This window comes from Bactrocera latifrons, unplaced genomic scaffold (assembly GCF_001853355.1).
Source record: "Bactrocera latifrons isolate USDA-ARS-PBARC rearing strain unplaced genomic scaffold, ASM185335v1 scaffold_196, whole genome shotgun sequence".
NCBI lineage: Eukaryota > Metazoa > Arthropoda > Insecta > Diptera > Tephritidae > Bactrocera > Bactrocera latifrons.
The window spans coordinates 136,178-153,999 of record NW_017535474.1 but is presented as its reverse complement, the minus strand read 5'-3'; the positions used below and the strand labels follow the sequence as shown (position 1 = coordinate 153,999).

At 35.9% G+C, this 17,822-nt stretch overlaps 1 protein-coding gene across 1 annotated transcript; it reads left to right on the top strand.

Moving 5' to 3' along the window:
• Positions 1-5,094: 5,094 nt before the first annotated feature.
• Positions 5,095-16,181, top strand: LOC108967708 (venom carboxylesterase-6). The gene is made up of 8 exons (XM_018931300.1): positions 5,095-5,391; positions 12,057-12,200; positions 12,266-12,605; positions 12,670-12,872; positions 12,943-13,290; positions 13,354-13,519; positions 13,600-13,735; positions 14,884-16,181. Exons 1-8 carry the CDS (start codon positions 5,095-5,097, stop codon positions 15,095-15,097), a joined length of 1,848 nt encoding a protein of 615 aa, XP_018786845.1. The 3' UTR covers positions 15,098-16,181.
• Positions 16,182-17,822: the final 1,641 nt, after the last annotated feature.

The window sequence follows — 17,822 nt, the reverse complement described above, 5'->3', positions numbered from 1 at the left end:
ATTCCAAGTGAAGCCAGGTCCTTCTCCACTTGGTCCTTCCAACGGAGTGGAGGTCTTCCTCTTCCTCTGCTTCYCCCGGCGGGTACTGCGTCGAATACTTTCAGAGCTGGAGCGTTTTCGTCCATCCGGACAACATGACCTAVCCAGCGTAGCCGCTGTCTTTTAATTCGCTGAACTATGTCAACGTCGACTCATCAGTTGTTGTCATCGTCCAAGCCTCTGCACCATATAGCAGGACGGGTATTATGAGTGACTTATAGAGTTTGGTTTTTGTTTGTCGAGAGAGGACTTTGCTTCTCAATTGCCTACTCAGTCCGAAGTAGCACCTGTTGGCAAGAGTTATCCTGCGTTGGATTTCTAGGCTGACATTGTTGGTGGTGTTTACGCTGGTTCCAAGATAGACGAAATTATCTACAACTTCAAAGTTATGACTGTCAACAGTGACGTGAGTGCCAAGTCGCGAGTGCGACGACTGTTTGTTTGATGACAGGAGATATTTCGTCTTGCCCTCGTTCACTGCCAGACCCATTTGTGTTGCTTCCTTGTCCAGTCTGGAGAAAGCAGAACTAACGGCGCGGGTGTTGAGGCCAATGATAATAATGCTGTTACTTGATTTATAATCAGTTTGACCCGTCAGTTCATAATGAACAGATTCATTCCGGAACAATATTTGTAAATTCTACAAATTTATAACCAAAGTAATGTTTCGGGCTGCGCCTAACATACGATTGACATAATCACCCTGCAGAATCCGTAATTCGAACAACCATGGATCGGTTACGCACCATATTTACTCTATTATTGCTGTGCAACAGAATATCGAAGAAGAATGAGTCCATCCGCCATCGCGCAACAGTTGAAGCTGTGCCCATCCACTTTATGGAGAATTTTGTGGAAGCAACTTGGTTTGTGAGCTTACAAAATGCAACACGTGCCAGAATTGAATCCGAACGGCCTTCAAGCGCGCCGCACGTTCGATAAATAGAGCCAAAATGAGATACCCACCGATCACGGTTTTTACATGCAAAGATGTTACTTCAGCATGAAGCTCACTTTTAGTTGAATGGATATCGAGCTTAAAAAATTGTCGCATTTCAAGTGATTATAATCGACTTGCCCTTATTGAAACGCAGTTATATCCTCGAAAAGTTACTTTTTGGTGTGCTGTATGGGCAAAGGCATTCTTTGGACCACATTTCTTCAAATATGAAGCCGTACAGTATCAGTTAATGTGACACACTATAGATGAATAACTTTTTAACTGGTTTGGCGGTTGTTTTTGTGATCCTAACGGTCGCTACATGTCAAACAACCAACGAAACAATCAATCTATTGAAGCGAATTTTGTCACGTCGTGAAAATCATGTGAGTTTACAGCGCTGAACTATTATTTTTGGCGTTATATGAAATCGCTTGCCAACGCATCTTATCTGCGAGACGATTGACGCCTTAAAAATAACATTTGATGCTTTATCAAACAAATTGTAGACTCTTGGATTATTCCTACTTAATTTTTGTTAAGGTCGTAAGCTTGCTTAACCTCAATCTTTAAAATATTTATGGTAGTCTAAACACTTTAATACTGAGCTAATTTAATCGATGCTGCATAAAAATGTACAGGGTAAGAAAAAAAAATCCGGGTAGTACTCCGCAATAAATAGCTCCAAGTACGAAAAGGTTAAAGCAGACACATTTCCTTTTTTCGATGGAAAGTTTGAGAGCACTCATGTGTCGGGTCGCTGATAAATGGAAAGCAGTCAGCGAAGAGTCAGCTTTAATTTTGACAAAACTAAGTCATATATAGTTTATTAGGCGTCAGTATGTCTATATGATAGTTAAGAGATGGTTAAAGTCTTTCTCTCCACCATGAAGTAATATTTAATCCGGTGGTTCTGTGGGAGAGATATAAGTTGGAAGTAGATAAGGTCGTACTAAAAAAAAATACAAACTACCACTTAATTACCGGCTATTTGAATTATTTGATATATTGTTAAGGCATAAAATAATTTTGTACAAAAAGTGTCGAACTGCAGCTTTAACACAAATAAGCTCGCTCTATAAATCAAAAGTTGCAACTAAAATCTTCTTCCATTTTTATTTAAATTTATTGTGGGCACAGTCATCACATACCATTTTTTTAGTGTTTTTCTAAAAATATTTTGAATCAGCTATTCATACAGTACGAATTTAATTTTAACCTCTCAAGTTGACTTTTGCAATGCCTTATTGGTCGCAAGCCAAATATGTCTAGGTAAGCTAGCAAAGAGACGTCGCCAACTCTTATTGCAACTGTACCATCTACCGTTACTTTTTTCCAGCACTTAACCGCATAAAAAGCTTGAAAGTTTTACAAACATATAACCTCTTATGATTTATGGAATTTTGTTTGTTTCGCTCTTCCTTATTTCTCAAATTTCAAATTTCGTTTTCCTTTGAAATTATTAACGCAATTGAATGAATACTAAGATGCAAATGCCAATCAAAACTGGCAATCATCGTAATTACAAATAAAAAGAGAAACACTGCAAAAAAAAGGAGGAATGGACTACGTAGTATATCTAGTTTCAGTAGAGAAATTAGGTCCAATATGTGTGCTGTTTTCTGTGCGAATTCATTTCGGAATATGTGGTTATACACAGCCCGCCAGTTGATCTTCTTTTTTGCTGTTTGTCGTCAATTGAAAATTTTTAGTGATGATCCCAAGACCATCAAAATTATCAATGCCTTCGAAGTTATGACTGTCAACAGTGACGTGGGAGCCAAGTCGCGAATACGACGACCATTTGTTTAGTAATAAGAGATATTTCGTCTTGTCCTCGTTTACTACCAGACCTATTTGCTTTGCTTCTTTGTTGACATCAATATCATCGGAATCTGTGCACTCTTCTAGAAGATGGTACCTTCTCTATTTATTTATTTACATTGAAGAAATCGAATGATAGGAAGTCGCTTTGTCTGAAATCTTGTTTGGTATCGAACGGCTCGGAGAGGTCCTTCAAGATCCTGAAACCATAGGCTTTTGAAATCACATTCCTTTACTGAAATGCTTTCTTGACCTTGTTCAACATTTTTTTAAATTTATATAATTTTTCTTCAGTAATCTTAAACAGAAATTTAATAATGTGATGGCACTAGAAAATTCATTGTGGTTATATATGTGAATTCAAAAAAAAAAAAGAGAGGAAAAATTAACCAGCAAAAATTTCCTTTAAATCTATTAAGACTGTTTCGCAGGCTGTATGGTATGTAGCGCCATTTTAATGGCACTAAAGGTCGTTCACATCAACAACCTCCAATTCATGCAAGAGAGAAGTCACTAATTATAGCTCAAAATCGTACCCCATAGCCTATAAAATTAGCCTCGGCTTAATTTTTGTAGAAATATGGACCAATGATTCTGATCTGCCCATACAGTAAACAAAAAAATACTTTTTGATCATTGATAGAGTTAACTTTATTCACAGAGAAATCCTATCTCATATATCAATAGACGTATTCGTGGATCACTTTTTTCGTATCAATTTATTACATTACATTAAATACTGTTATCCATTATAAGGCAGTTTCACCAACCTATAAATATATAAATATATTTAAAAATTGCTTTATATACTTTTCGTAAATAATTATTACTTACACACTGCACGTATCACCATTTAACACCAGACTATAAAATGATGATCAATAAGTAATGACGGTTCATAGAATTTAGTATGCCAGGCCTGTACAAATAAAAATTTAAAAATACTTTTTTCATCAGAAAAAAGCACAGAAAACCGGAATTTCATATTATAAATGTAAAAGCCTACAATCTCAGAATATCATATGATAAAAATACTCATTAGTATAAATCAATCAGATGTCAGTTCACCTCATTTTAATAAAATATGAAGCACGAGTATTTAGCGCCTGTTTTCTTACTTTCCTTTTTGTGCATTCTACAAGCATTTATAATACTAATAAGTAATAATTGCACAAGTAGATTTTACAAATTTTTTTCCCTGCCCTCTCTTAATTATTAACTGATTACGATTGTCACAAATCAGTTTTCAAAGTTGTGAAATTAAAACTCAAGTATTGATGCCCACTAAATCCGAAATGTAACACCCAGAAGTAAACGTCGGAGACCCTATAAAACATATATATGATATGATTAGAGAGGCGAGCTGAGTCAATTTATTCATGTCCGTCTTTCAGTCTCTCTGCATATACGCGGAAATTCCTGTCGGTTTTTGAGATATCGTTCTGAAATGTTGTATCCGTTGTTTTCCTCCCAAGAAGCTGTTAATTTATCGGAACCGGTGGTGGAGGAAGCGATCGGAATTAAACGCTTATTTAGAAAGCCTTTCAATTTGACATGGTTTCAGAGATACAGCCTTGAGAACTTATGCGCTCGAGGCTAGCTAGGCCAAGTGCGCCGTCTTGAAACGCGTTTTTCTCGAAACTGTGATTCCTCGAGAACTACTCAACCGATCTTCATGAAATTTTACACATGTCCTTGAGGTATAATTCTTAAACACTTGGACTTGCAACTATTTAAAAAAAAAATTCGGAAAATTTTAATTTTTTTGTAAAAAGTCTGCCAAAAATCCACTTATCAGTTTTTTTTCCTTGGTCCAAGTTTTAAGTTAAGGTTTTAACTAAAACACGTATTTTTCACTTTAGATGATCCTATAAAGAGTTATCCTGCCAACGCAATCTCATCATTTCCTCCAAGGGGTCTCCGGTAATGGTGCCGCCATGGCCGAATTTAAAATATTTTTTTCCAAAAACTTCAGAATTTACTTTTAAAAATCTCATGCTTGTAGCAATAAAAAATTATAATAAACTATTTCATTTTTATTTGAAAAAAAATTAAATTAATTTACCCGAGGAAACCCATGTAACCCCTTAATCTGGTCGCCTTAAAAACCCAGCGACCGAATAATCTCAGTTATTCCAAACCGAGTACGGCTATACATACATACATACATATGCCACACACAAACACCTCCAAGCCAAGCTTTGATACTGTCGCTGTAGTGACTTTTAACCAAACTTGAGAAATGCTTAAAATCGGCAACAATCGTCTCGATCGTTTCAGTACGCGCAGAAATGTTCGATACAAACGATCGTCAATTGGCAAAAGAGCTGCCAACGCGCCGACAGCGTCGCACATGCGTCGTCAACGGTTTATTCGGCGTCGCAACTTTAACCGTCGCGTTATTTCTGCTGACGCTCTGTCTTCGTTTCGACACGAGCGCGGCGCGCACGGCGGATGTGCTGAAGGTGGAGCTGTCACATGGCGGAGTCCTTGTCGGCCGCCATCGTACCTCGCACAGTGGCCGACACATGCGCGCCTTTATGGGCGTGCCGTATGCGCTACCGCCAGTGGACGAATTGCGCTTCAAGGTGCGTGTGTATATGTGATAGTGAAATAAAAAAGGCGACAAAACAAAAATAATTAATTAATTACCTAATTAAAACAAAAGTTAATTGCAAACTGCGAACTTTTGCCTCGATTTCCAAATGCTAATGAAGTGGCGAAATATTATTTAGTAATTTTTCATGTTTGTTGTTTTTTTTTTTTTTTTTGTTTTTTGGTGCCATAAAATTTTGTTAGAAATTTGCAATCCGGTTTTTTCCAATGCTTCAATCAGTGAGTTGCGCACACGCGCGTTTTTTGTGTTGTTGTCGTGTTGTTACGCTTGACAGGCCACTTTAATAACGGTCTACCCGAAAAAAATTGCCCACAGCAAATAGATGCTCGGTCGTTTAAGGGCCTCCCAAGCAAGTGCCAGAGACATATTTTCTGCTATCTCATTGCAGTGGGAAATCACACCAACAACAATAACTACAACAATTTCTAGTAGTTTTAATATTTTTTGCTTACACAGTTCGTTGTACGATAGGCATGCGCAAATATGGAATACATAAATTAATTTAGCAAGCTGTTTGTATTTAATTAGCGGATTTAAAGAAAAAAAAAACATTGAAACAAATTTACATATTCGACAGTCCAAAGCTTGTGTTTACGCTGTTGCAACAAAAACAAGCAAGTGCAAAACTACGGAATAGTGAGTAATTTATAAGCACGTGCCAGTACCTTAGAGTGGTCCTCATTTGCATATGCCCACGTATGAGTATGGGTATATACATATATATGTATATGTAGATAAGGAATGAAAGTTTTGATTTCTAGTTTTCTATGGAATGATTCAATGTGTAATAAAGGTCATTGCAGAAGCTTAAATAAAATGAACCCAAATTTGTAAAAAAAAATTAGAATTTTTTCTTATAATGTTTTTAAACTCCTTAAAAATATTCGAAAATGTTTTTTGCCTTCGGTCTTTTGGCTGACGGCTTAACTTCTTCAGTGACCTATGTCGCTTTGCTACCTCTGCTGTCAATTCAAGCTTAAAATGAGGCAAGTCTGTTTCCGTGCAATCAATGGATTATCGAAACTTCTTCGTAAGTTCCTCATTGATAGCCGTTGGTATTGTTGCCTTCCTGTAGCCAGCCTAAGATTCAACTCCCTTGCCAAAATGGCTAGCCTTTGCACCTAGAACGAGCTAACTGTTCACGAGCTCTTTACTAGCTTTTCTGTGGACAACTAACGCAGCTTCTGGCTTTTTTGCAGCATGTCCGAAGTCCTTTAAAACGTTTAAATTTGTGTGCTTTGTGTCATACGGTTATTCTAGAAAGTATTTCCGCTTGCGCACAGCAGTCTCTACGCAAAAAACAGCATCTTATTACAGAGGGCGCCCGGTATTCGTTAGCTGTGTTCGGGACAGCGCAATTTAAGGACCTCCAGTCAGCTTGATCTTCGGCCCATTTCGCATGATAACTTGATTCAGTCCTTTCTCGTTTCCTAAAAATTGCATATACTTCAGTCATGGTTTGGAAAGTTCATTCGAAACACAAATAAAGCTAGATTTAAAAAAAACCTGAATATATAATTTGTAAAATATCTTAGAAACATTACATTTTAAATTGTTTGCTTCCGAGGACTCTTTAATTTTGCAACGTAGGGTCTTATAACACTATATGACTCTCAAAAGTTCAATATTTAACGGTTTAACATTCTTCTTTATTACTGTAAATACTGCATACGCGGTTATAGCCGAGTTTACAACAGCGCGCCAGTCGTTCTTTCATTTCGCTGTTTGGCGCCAATTGGAGATTCCAAGTGTAGCCAGGTCCTTCTCAATCTGGTCTTTCCAGTGGAGTAGAGATCTTCCTCTGCTTCCCCCGGCGAATACTGTGTCGAATACTCACGGAGCTGAAGTGTTTTCATCCATACGGGCGACATGACCTAGCCAGCGTTGCCGCTGAACTATGTCAATGTCGTCGTATATCTCATATAGCTCATCGTTGTATCGACTGCGATATTCGTCGTTGTCAGTGATGCGGAAAGGAGCATAAAGCTTTCGCAGAACTTTTCTCTCGAATATAGTAGATCCTAAACACTCAATATAATGAGTCCATGGTGAATTTCGATACCTTAATACTTCGGAAAGACATAATCATATTGGATTATTTCCTTCTGCGGGTTTACTCGATATTGCTGTATATCACTTGCGAGATTATAGCAAAAGATGCTGCCTTACACAATAACCTATACCAAACTTCATGTAGATATTTAGTGGCATAAAAAAGTTTTCCATACTAGAACTTGATTTTCATCGGCTTGGCTAAATCGACTCAACTCCTCTTGCCGTTAATATTTAGGTTGATACATTTTATTAAGCCTCGGAAATTTCCTTATCTTTTTGAGCAAAACGAATTTAGGCGAGTTCAAGTTTTTCACAATTTTTTTTTTGCCGCCTATGCTATATTTTCTGTGACACCAGTCAGAATAATAACTACGTAAAATAATGAGTTCGTTTCGCTCAGTTATGAGGTTAAGAGGGATTACGACTTTCACTCTTGCATTTCGTTTTAATTAGTGCAATTCCCTTGTTTTGCTAAATGCAATTTTAATGCGAATAATTTTGCATTAGATTACTAACTAGAAATTATAGTGAAGGCTTGCAGTGGCATCAGCACAAGTACTTACATACATACAGATCAAATATACGCAAACGTCAGTCCAGAAAATCAGCATTACCGGTACAGTAACGTTTGAATTATATTTTGTAATATTTACATCGAATGACGGTACTTTTTATTTTCCCTTTTAATGGAAAATTTATGCTTTATAAAGGTGTGGCCGATAAGATTGAAAACAATTCCTATAAAGAGTCACATTTCATCCAAGTTTACACATTTATGTAATTTATGTGACATTATTTTTTTTTTATTACTCAATAAATCTGTAAGCATTAGCCACGTGATTCCCACACTCATTCGTGTAACACATATAGTACATGCTGTATGGCTAAAATCAAATGATGCAAGTAATCTTAAAATGAGGTAATAACTAATTGAGAAAGAGACTATTGTGGTACGATATTACTGTTGACCCATTCGAACGGTAAAGAGGTGGAGTGCAGATTTCATTCATTAGTATTCTTACATTTAATTACACTTATTAATATTAGGTTGTCAAAAAAGTCTTGCAGTATTTTCACTAGTTGGCGCTGAGAGCGCGTAGTTCTAGTTTTATTCGTCGCATCGGGTCATGCTATACCTTTTTGGAAAGCTCATTTCACGCGCTAACACGTGTTTGATTGATTGTCGATTCTTTTAAGTCGTTCGTGAGTTATAGCGCTGCAAGCATGGAGCAAAATAAAGAGAAAATACGGCATATTTTACAGTACTACTATGATAGAGGCAAAAATGCATCTCAAGCCGCCAATAAAATTTGTGCAGTATCGAAAGAGACCGGCATAGTAGCAGAAGTAGCATCGGTCAAGAGCTGGGCATGAGACATCAAACAAAAATTTTATGAACAATTGAAAATTCAATAAAAATACCGCAAAAATACCGCAAGCCTTTTTTGACAACCTAATATTACGCGCCACGGCTATTTCTCTATTTCCTCTACACATCTACACATGCACATATGTGACCTGGTCTACGGAAAGGAGGCTTAGGTGTCAAAAAATCTTAGTTGATTCGGATGGAAGATGAGATGCTTTTTCACGTGATAGAATCCAAAAAGTCATAAACTAGTTTTCGCACTTTAGCTCCCTTTTCGTAGACCAGGTCACATATATTGTCTTTATTTTCTAGTTGGTTTTGCAGCACATATTTTGAATTTCTACAAATATTCAAATATTTTGTAGTCTTGTACGCCTAGTTTATTTTTTTTATTTAAATATCAAATTGTCTTACTTACGTTCCACATATATTCCGCATATATTTCTAATTAATTTCTAAAATTTGTAAAATATCAATATGTTCCACAAGCGATACACATATGATATATGTTCCGCAGCTACGTAAATTTTTTGTAGTTTTCGTTTATTCTTATTTTGTAAAATACTAACTTGTTTTACATACGTTCTACATATGTTCTGTACATGTTTCTTGGAGATTTTATAATTCTAATTAATTTTTATACATAAATTCTATCTATTTTTAATATATAAATTTTTTCCATATGCGATCCATATGTGACATATATGCCACACTTTTATGGATTTTCAGTAATGGTAAGCTATCTTAAATTCAGTTATATTTTCGTCAAACTTCAGTTTATTTTACATATGTACGTCCTACATACAATCCACATATGTTCTGTACATATTTCTTGGAGATTTTATATTTCTAATTAATTATTATTCTACATAATCTTATCCACATATGAAATATGTTCCACACTTTCACGGATTTTCTAAAGTGGTAAGACATCTTGAGTTGAGTTATAATGTTGTCAAATATTTTTTGTTCAATATACGTTCCACACACGATCCACATTTGTTTTACACATAAATTATTATTTCTAATTTTTTGTGGTGGTAAGACATCTTAAATGCAGCAATATCTTTTTTCGAATAGCAATTTGTTCAAATTCATTCAACAACGATCCACATATGTGCAGACATATGTTTCAGAGAGATTTCTTATTTCTAATTAAATTTTCTATATAATTTATTTCCTAAACACATTAAGGCCAATATTTTGTTCGTTCCACACAAGATCCACAATTGTTTTACGCATATTTCAGATAAATTTCTTATTTCTAATTACAATCTACATAATTTATTTCCTGAACACATTAAGCAACCAATATCTTTTACGTTCCGCACTTCTCTTTAGAATGAAAATGAAAGCAAACGTATTACGCTTAATACATTTACAGTTAATACATTAACTCCTAAACGCACAAAAGCAGTATATTCAAACAACGAATGCAAATTATGAAAGCAGCTACATCAAGTCTACTTGTTAATGTTAATTATTACCACATTATAGCAATAGAGAAAATTAAATTTACATAACTGGTGTTGCCAATGCAAGAAATTCTAGCTACGATTTCATTTTTTATTTATTACTTAATTTTTTTTTTTCTTCGAATTAATTTAAAAAAAATGTTAAAATCGCTGACAATTTTTCAGTTATTCAATCGAACCAAAATTTCTCTAATATCTCTTTATTATTGTTTGCAAATATATTTCATTCTAGTTAATTCTTCGAAGTTTATTCAATGTTAATATATGCAAAATTATTCATTACGCCAATTACTGAGGCTTTTAACTTTATTTTTTTCGAAATGATACCGCTGTCTATATGTAAATAAGTCAGCCCATTATGTAAATGATAGACTCTTATTTACGATATCGTACAGAGATTATAAAACAACCCATTTACATAAAATTTAATGCATGTGCCCCAGTTATTATTATTATTTTTTTTTTTGTTTGTTTGTTTGCCATTATTTTCCGCAATAATATAGAGATAAAAAGTGTGCAAATAATCCATTCATTCCATAGATAATACATTTATGGAAAAAACAGCAAAATGTATATTATAAATCCTCTGATCTGCTTAGTTCTTCTACCTATGCTTCTCGAAATCCTTTTTTTATTTAGTTTATTTTTTGAAGATTATCTTTTTCAAATGTTGGTCGCGACTACGTCGCAGATGGACCATCAATTTAATCAAATTTTCCATTACTCGTTCGAGCATTTCGACTGGTAACTGGCGAATGACACGAGCGATATTTTGCTTGAAGGCCTGAGTCGAAGCATAGATCTCTGGCTTTACATATCCCCACAGGGAAAAGTCTAACGGTGTGATATTACATAATCTTGGTGGTCCATCGACTGTCTCAAAACTTGAAATTATCTGCTCACCGAAGTGTTCCCTTAATAAATCCATTGATTGACGCGATGAGCGGGAAGTGGTGCCATCTTTTTGAAACCAAATGTCGCCGAGATCACGAACTCCAATTTCAGACACGAAATGATCGGTTATCAAGGAGCGATTGTGTTCTCGCCGATATTATTTTTGAAGAAATATGGGCCGATGGATTGCATTCTTCAGGTTGCTCTTCGTCCCAAATTCGACTCAACGGTCTTCGTGTACACACTTAGCTTTTGCTGCTATATTTTCATCACTGCTTACTGGACGTAGTCTATTCGGTTGAATATTATCCTATAATGAATGCTGGATCTCAAGATGGGTGATGGTGTTGCGAATAGTACGCTCAGTATGCTGATTGTGTTGACCATAAGTTGAGCGAAACGCGCGAAACACATTCTTCACAGAACGTGAATAAAGTTAAACGATTTGTATGATGAAATACCAAACAATACTGAACAAAAATAACTCGATAGCTTGACACGACTCACGCGTGATCTGTCAAAAAAAAGAACCCCAGAACCGTAAGAAAGACAGATCAAGTGCTACCAATTTTATGTATTTGTATTAAGGCGGGTGTTAATTCCGATCAGTTTCCGCAATATCCATGTATTTATGGATCAAATACAAGCATTATTTAATTTGCTTAAGCTTCGAAAGTGCCGTATTAAAAATAAAAAATAAAATCATTCCTACTTCATTAGTATTCGTGAAATGAATCGTTACAAGCGCGAAAGGTTTAAGCCGTTTGTTTCCTCTCGCATAACACACAAAACACTTAAAGTTATAATTAAATATAACAATAATTATAAAACAATTTAATACAGCCACCGGTACCGTATGGCGCATGGGCTGGAGAGAAGCATGTCATTAAGGATTCACCAATTTGTATGCAACGTGATCCTTATCGTCGTGATATGGAAATCGAAGGTAGTGAGGATTGTCTATATCTAAATGTGTATACGCCGGAGGTAAGCTAACAACTTCAAAAACACTACATATGTACGATATTGAGAGACCTTTGTACTCTTCAAAGGAGCACAATCAGACTAGTGCCTTGCCTGTCATGATCTATTTTCACGGTGGCGGTTTTCAATGTGGTTCCGGCGTTAGCAGCTTTTATGGACCGGAGTTCTTACTCGATCGCGATGTTATTTTGGTAATCGGCAACTATCGTGTCGGCCCACTCGGTTTTCTGAGTACTGAAACGCTCGATTGTCCCGGTAATTTCGGTTTGAAAGATCAAGTGGAGATTTTACGTTGGGTACAAAGAAATATCGCAGCTTTTGGTGGAGATCCACAAAGTGTAACGATATTCGGTAATAGCGCAGGTGGCGCCAGTGTTACATACCATATGCTCTCGAACTCTTCTAAGGGTATTACTAATTTAAAATACTTACGTGAATACGTTCGAGGAATTTTGAACTGCCTATTTTATAGGTCTCTTCCACAAGGCCATTATACAATCGGGCACATACTACAACCCGTGGGCGCAACCACAGTACAAGGGTATTTCGGCTAGGCGCACACGGCAAGCCGCAAAGTTAGTAGGTTGTGATGACCAAGCAAAGTGGCCGAAACTCTTGAAGTGCTTGCGTGGCGCAAGCGCCGAAAAAGTAGTTGCTACCGTCTACCAGTTGTTCGTGAGTTTGCGCATTCCATTAAAATAGCATAACCGAATTTGAATTACGATTCATCCACTTAATTTCTAAGGAATGGGACTTTGATCCCATGGTGCCATATCAACCGGTTGTGGAGCCACCACATGAGGGTGCGTTTCTCACTATTCCACCACGCGAAGTTGAAATACCGCACGGTTTCTCACTACCTATAATGATTGGTGCCACCTCCGAGGAAGGTCTACTTAAGACTGCTCCACTGCTTAACGTGCCTGGTCTTTTAGATGATTATAAACAAAATTTCGATTGGATACTACCAATTCAACTGCAATACGATCACCATGCACCAGAAGTCCGTGAGGAGATGACGCGCAAAATTGTAGAGTTCTACTTCAAAGATGGGCATAACTATGACAAATACAATCACCAAAATATAACTGATGTAAGCCATTATTTGAATTATTGCATGCTCATGTAATCTCCTCGAGTATTTCTTATTTGTTAGCTTATCTCAGATGGCTGGTTCATTGCGGGTATCGATGAGTACTTACGCCAGCGCGTGCTAGCCGAAAAATCTGTGAAAATGCCTCCGTTTTATGTGTACCTTTTCGAACATCGCAGTCCAGCAAGTTTCTCTGAGCTCTTCAAAGGCGGCAGAGAGGATTATTATGGTAATAATGCGATAAAATGATTTGCTTTTGTCATTAAAAGTATTGTTAATATAAAAACTTAAATTATATTTTCTCTCAAGGTGCTTGTCACGCTGAAGAGCTACAATACCTATTCCCTGTAGCTCTAGAGTTATTTGTGAGTGCGTCACCGACAAAATCTGATAGAGATCTGCGCGAAGCCATGCTCGATATGTGGGTTAATTTCGCAAAGGAAGGGTGAGTTTAAAGGTTGTGGATTTTCAGAAGTTATCGTCATATACATATATCGCTTTGTGAGTTAATTAATGCTTTTACAAGTTAATTGTATCTGTAATTTTCATTCGTACGAGTATTGTTTAAGCTCGAAGATTCTTTTCCTCGTCATAATATCCATTCAGAGAGAGATGATGACAGTTGCCAGCCTTCGGTTCTCACTTCAGTAGTTCACTTTATCATTTTTCTGAATTATTACTATAGTAGAAGAAAAACCTTGCCGAAACCGATCCAATGTCAATGGATAGTGCAACATCGACAAGGTTCTCTACTCCTGCAAATCTATTGAAGCTTTATGATTACGATTTTCAATGTCCTTGGCCCCAGATTTCTGGATTTTGTTTTGTACACCTATTCTTTGACATAACACTTTAAAAAAGTCTGGAGCCATCAGGTCAGGTGAACTTGTTTTTACTCTTTCAACATCTTTAAATAGCGGTGTTCATTGACAGTTACTGTTACATCGTTTTTTTCAAAGAACTATGGCCTGACAGTACGAGTATACCTCGATGAAACTGCACACCACATTGTGACTTATTCTGCGTAGAGTTCCGTCTTTTGATTATTTTTGTGAATAGGCAAATCTAGAGGGTTTAACCTGCTTGTTCTTTCAACCTTGTTCGGAAGCAGGTTTAATTTGTAATGAATTATCAGTTGTAATGACCGTCTGCTAACTCCAAATTCCACTCTTGGATTTGCCTGAATTGACGATGCAACAGTGGCGATGGTTTTTTGAACACGAACGTACGGATCTCGATGGTACGGCCTTCTTGCGACACTTCCAGATTCGGTAAACATGTTTACCAACCTCATAATGGTCTATCTACTCGAAGTGCCGCCAAAGTCCCGTTTGAACTTTTGACGGAAATGACGGAGTGCAAAGCATGATACCTCTGCACTATCCAAACCCTCTTTTAGGTAACCCAAGTACTCATTTTTTGTTTAATTTTAAATAATAACCTGCCAAAAAAAAGTCGTTTGCTCACACAAAAAAATGTATTACGATTTGTTTTTGTAGTACGATGCGTGCGCCAGCCTGTATATAATATTATAAATTTTATAAAGTTCCATTTCATAAACATATTCAAATTCTTCCTCACGACCTGAAACAGCAACCCTACTCCTGCTAACTCAAAACTCACACACTGGGACCCGGCAACTGGCTATCCGGTAAACTATGCCCGCTTGGGTCACAAAACACCCGAGGAGTTCACCATTCTACAAATGGAACGTGACATTTATGCCGATCGCGTGAATTTCTGGCATAAGCTTAAAGCCCACATTCCAGCCGAGGAACGCAAGGAAAGTCCAAGAGACGAATTGTGAAGTAAAATTTCTACTAAGAAATAAATAATAATAATTAAGTGTAAATATAGCAGCGAAAAGTCTTCGTATAAGATAATTTCGAAATCTGTAAAACCAGTATAACATATGTATGTACATATTTTAATGTAAATGAGATTAATAACTTTTTTTTTTTTTTAATTTTGTAAATCAACAGTAAAGTGCGTTAGTTTTTATAGTGATATATACTCTTTTGGTGTTTTATTATAAATCGTAAAGGGATTTATGTAATATCCATGGGGCATTAATTAAGGGTTTTAGTCTTCCTTAGTAACGCTACAGGCGATTGATAGAGGTTAATCGAAATATACTTCGAATGCACATTTTTGATTTTTTTTTTCTAGAAAAGAAGACCACCAAATCCTATAATTATTATGATTATGATTATGATTATTATGAACTTAATCAATAGTTTGGATAAGTAACTCCTCCTTTAACTAAAAACTTGACACTATGCTGCTATTCTCAAAAACTCTGCATGTCTGTTTCCATCTGGGAAATTTGGATATTTTTGTATGTACCCAAAACTAAGCGACTGCTCTAGTAAATTATTAGTTATAGCTATTTCTTCGCATAGAATAACCTAAACATAACTAAAGCATTACCTACAAATATAGGAAAATTGACTAATCTATTCTGAAATATAAACTAAAAAAACTCAAGTAAAAACAAATACACTGATAATTATATGCAAAAAAAAATAATTTTTAGACAAGAAGTGGAAAAACACATTGAACGTCAACTTTGATTGTCCCAGTTACAACCGATCAATCAACATCAACATTGAAAATTTTTGTACTTTGAGCTTTTATATACCTATCAGTTTTCTTGACTTGTTAAGAAAATTTTGTTTTAAAAACCCAACCCATGACCTGCCTATAGCAATTTTAAGTGAAACTTTATAGTCGAAATATCATATATCAGCCAAAACTCATCCAAATTGAACTAACCTTTTCAATCTTAAGTAGGCAAGACATGGGCGCGAGTTCGGATTAAAACCACGCCTAATTCGCATGTACGAGGTGTGTTCAAAAAGTATCGCGAATTTTGAATTTTCGCGGGTTACGTATATTCGAATTWCGAATTTTTTGTGGCGTTATGTTGGTACTCATGTCTCTCACTTATCCCGACAAGCTCGTCCATATTTGTTCATTTAATTGTTGACAGCTGCTTTGCTTGCACGTGTTTTGGACCGTCTTCGATTTTTACCTATTCAATAAAATGGATCAAAGAACCGGTATAAAATTTTGTGTGAAACACGAAATTAAGTGTGCGGATGCATTCCGAATGTTGACTGTGGCATACGGAGAAGCTACTTTGGAAAGAAGCAACGTTTATCGGTAGTACAAAATGTGCCCTATGACTTTTTCTTGTTCCCTAAACTGAAGAGATCCATGAAAGGACGACGTTACGCTTCTCTTGACGAGACAAATAGGTATTCATGAATAAATAAATAATTTTTGAAAAAAACACAAAATTCGCCATACTTTTTGAACTCACCTCGTATGTACATAATACAATTTCAACTTCTACAGAAGTCTTTCACATCTAACACATCAATAAAGATTTTGAAATAAAGTGCAAACGGTCTGCTTAAAAATTATTGAAATCGGAATATATCTTTTCAAGAACAGATGGCGTTTTTGAGGCCCTTACTCCTTATGTTTGACTCCATATCGAAACTACAGGTATAAGATAACTTAAGGGGTTAGGGGTAGACAAAGGCGCCAAAAAATGACAATTTCCAGTATTTTTTTTTCTTTTTTGCTATTAAATCGTGTTTTTTTACAAATGTAGTAATATGGCATTATTATAGAATGTGATGACTTGAAGTCATGAAARTTTCAAAAAAAAAAAATAATAATTTCCAAAGTTATAGTTGTTTGTGTTGACACAATTCCAAAAACAGGTACTTGCGGTAACAACTATAAGATCTGGATGATTCTAAAATCAATCGGGCAAAAAAAAACTTAGTTTTATAAATAGATAATCCTGGGCCTAATCGAAGGAATTTTTTTTCTACATTTTTGGGAAAAAATAAAAATCCTTATATCAGGCCCGAGTTTATTATGTATTCTAAAAGCTGTATAAATTTCATTAAAATCTACTGAACGGTTTTCGATTTACAGTTGTCACCAGTTCAAAAAACATAGTTTTGAGAAAAACGCGTTTAAAGTTTCACACTAGCTCATTGAAGTCCCGAGCTCTCTTTGTTATTTATCGAATAACTCAATAACTAGTTATCGGATCAACGTGAGAATTTGAGAGAATATTTTTAAGATATTACACTTAACTAAGATAAAATAACAATTTTTTGATAATTCTGACTACCCCTAACCCCTTAAAGAAAATTATCGGTTTGTTGAAGAGGGAGGTCGAACTTAAGCCATTAACCGAAAACGTATAAATAACTAAGCACTAAGTTAACATATAGAACGGTAATTTGTCACAAGCAAAATTTTTTGAAAAATTGACCGCGGCCCGCCCTCTAATTAGCTTAATGTACATATCTCCTAAACCAGAAATATTGTAAGAACTCCAACAATGGATGTAAACCAAAGATAACCGCGCTAACTCTCCATATAACTGTACTGTTCAAAACTACTAAAATCGCAATAAAATATTAAAGTCGAGTAAGTAGCCACAGACATTAAATTTAACCTTTGAGATGGTATGACAGTGCTTTATGGGAGCCGGTGTGAATTTA

Bases quoted from the DNA above. Each gene is read 5' to 3' on its own strand.
- LOC108967708 (XM_018931300.1), top strand. From the start codon at position 5,095: ATGTTCGATACAAACGATCGTCAATTGGCAAAAGAGCTGCCAACGCGC. The intron at 5,392-12,056 runs GTGCGTGTGTAT...AATTTAATACAG, and splicing joins TGGACGAATTGCGCTTCAAG to CCACCGGTACCGTATGGCGC. The intron at 13,520-13,599 runs GTAATAATGCGA...TTTTCTCTCAAG, and splicing joins CGGCAGAGAGGATTATTATG to GTGCTTGTCACGCTGAAGAG.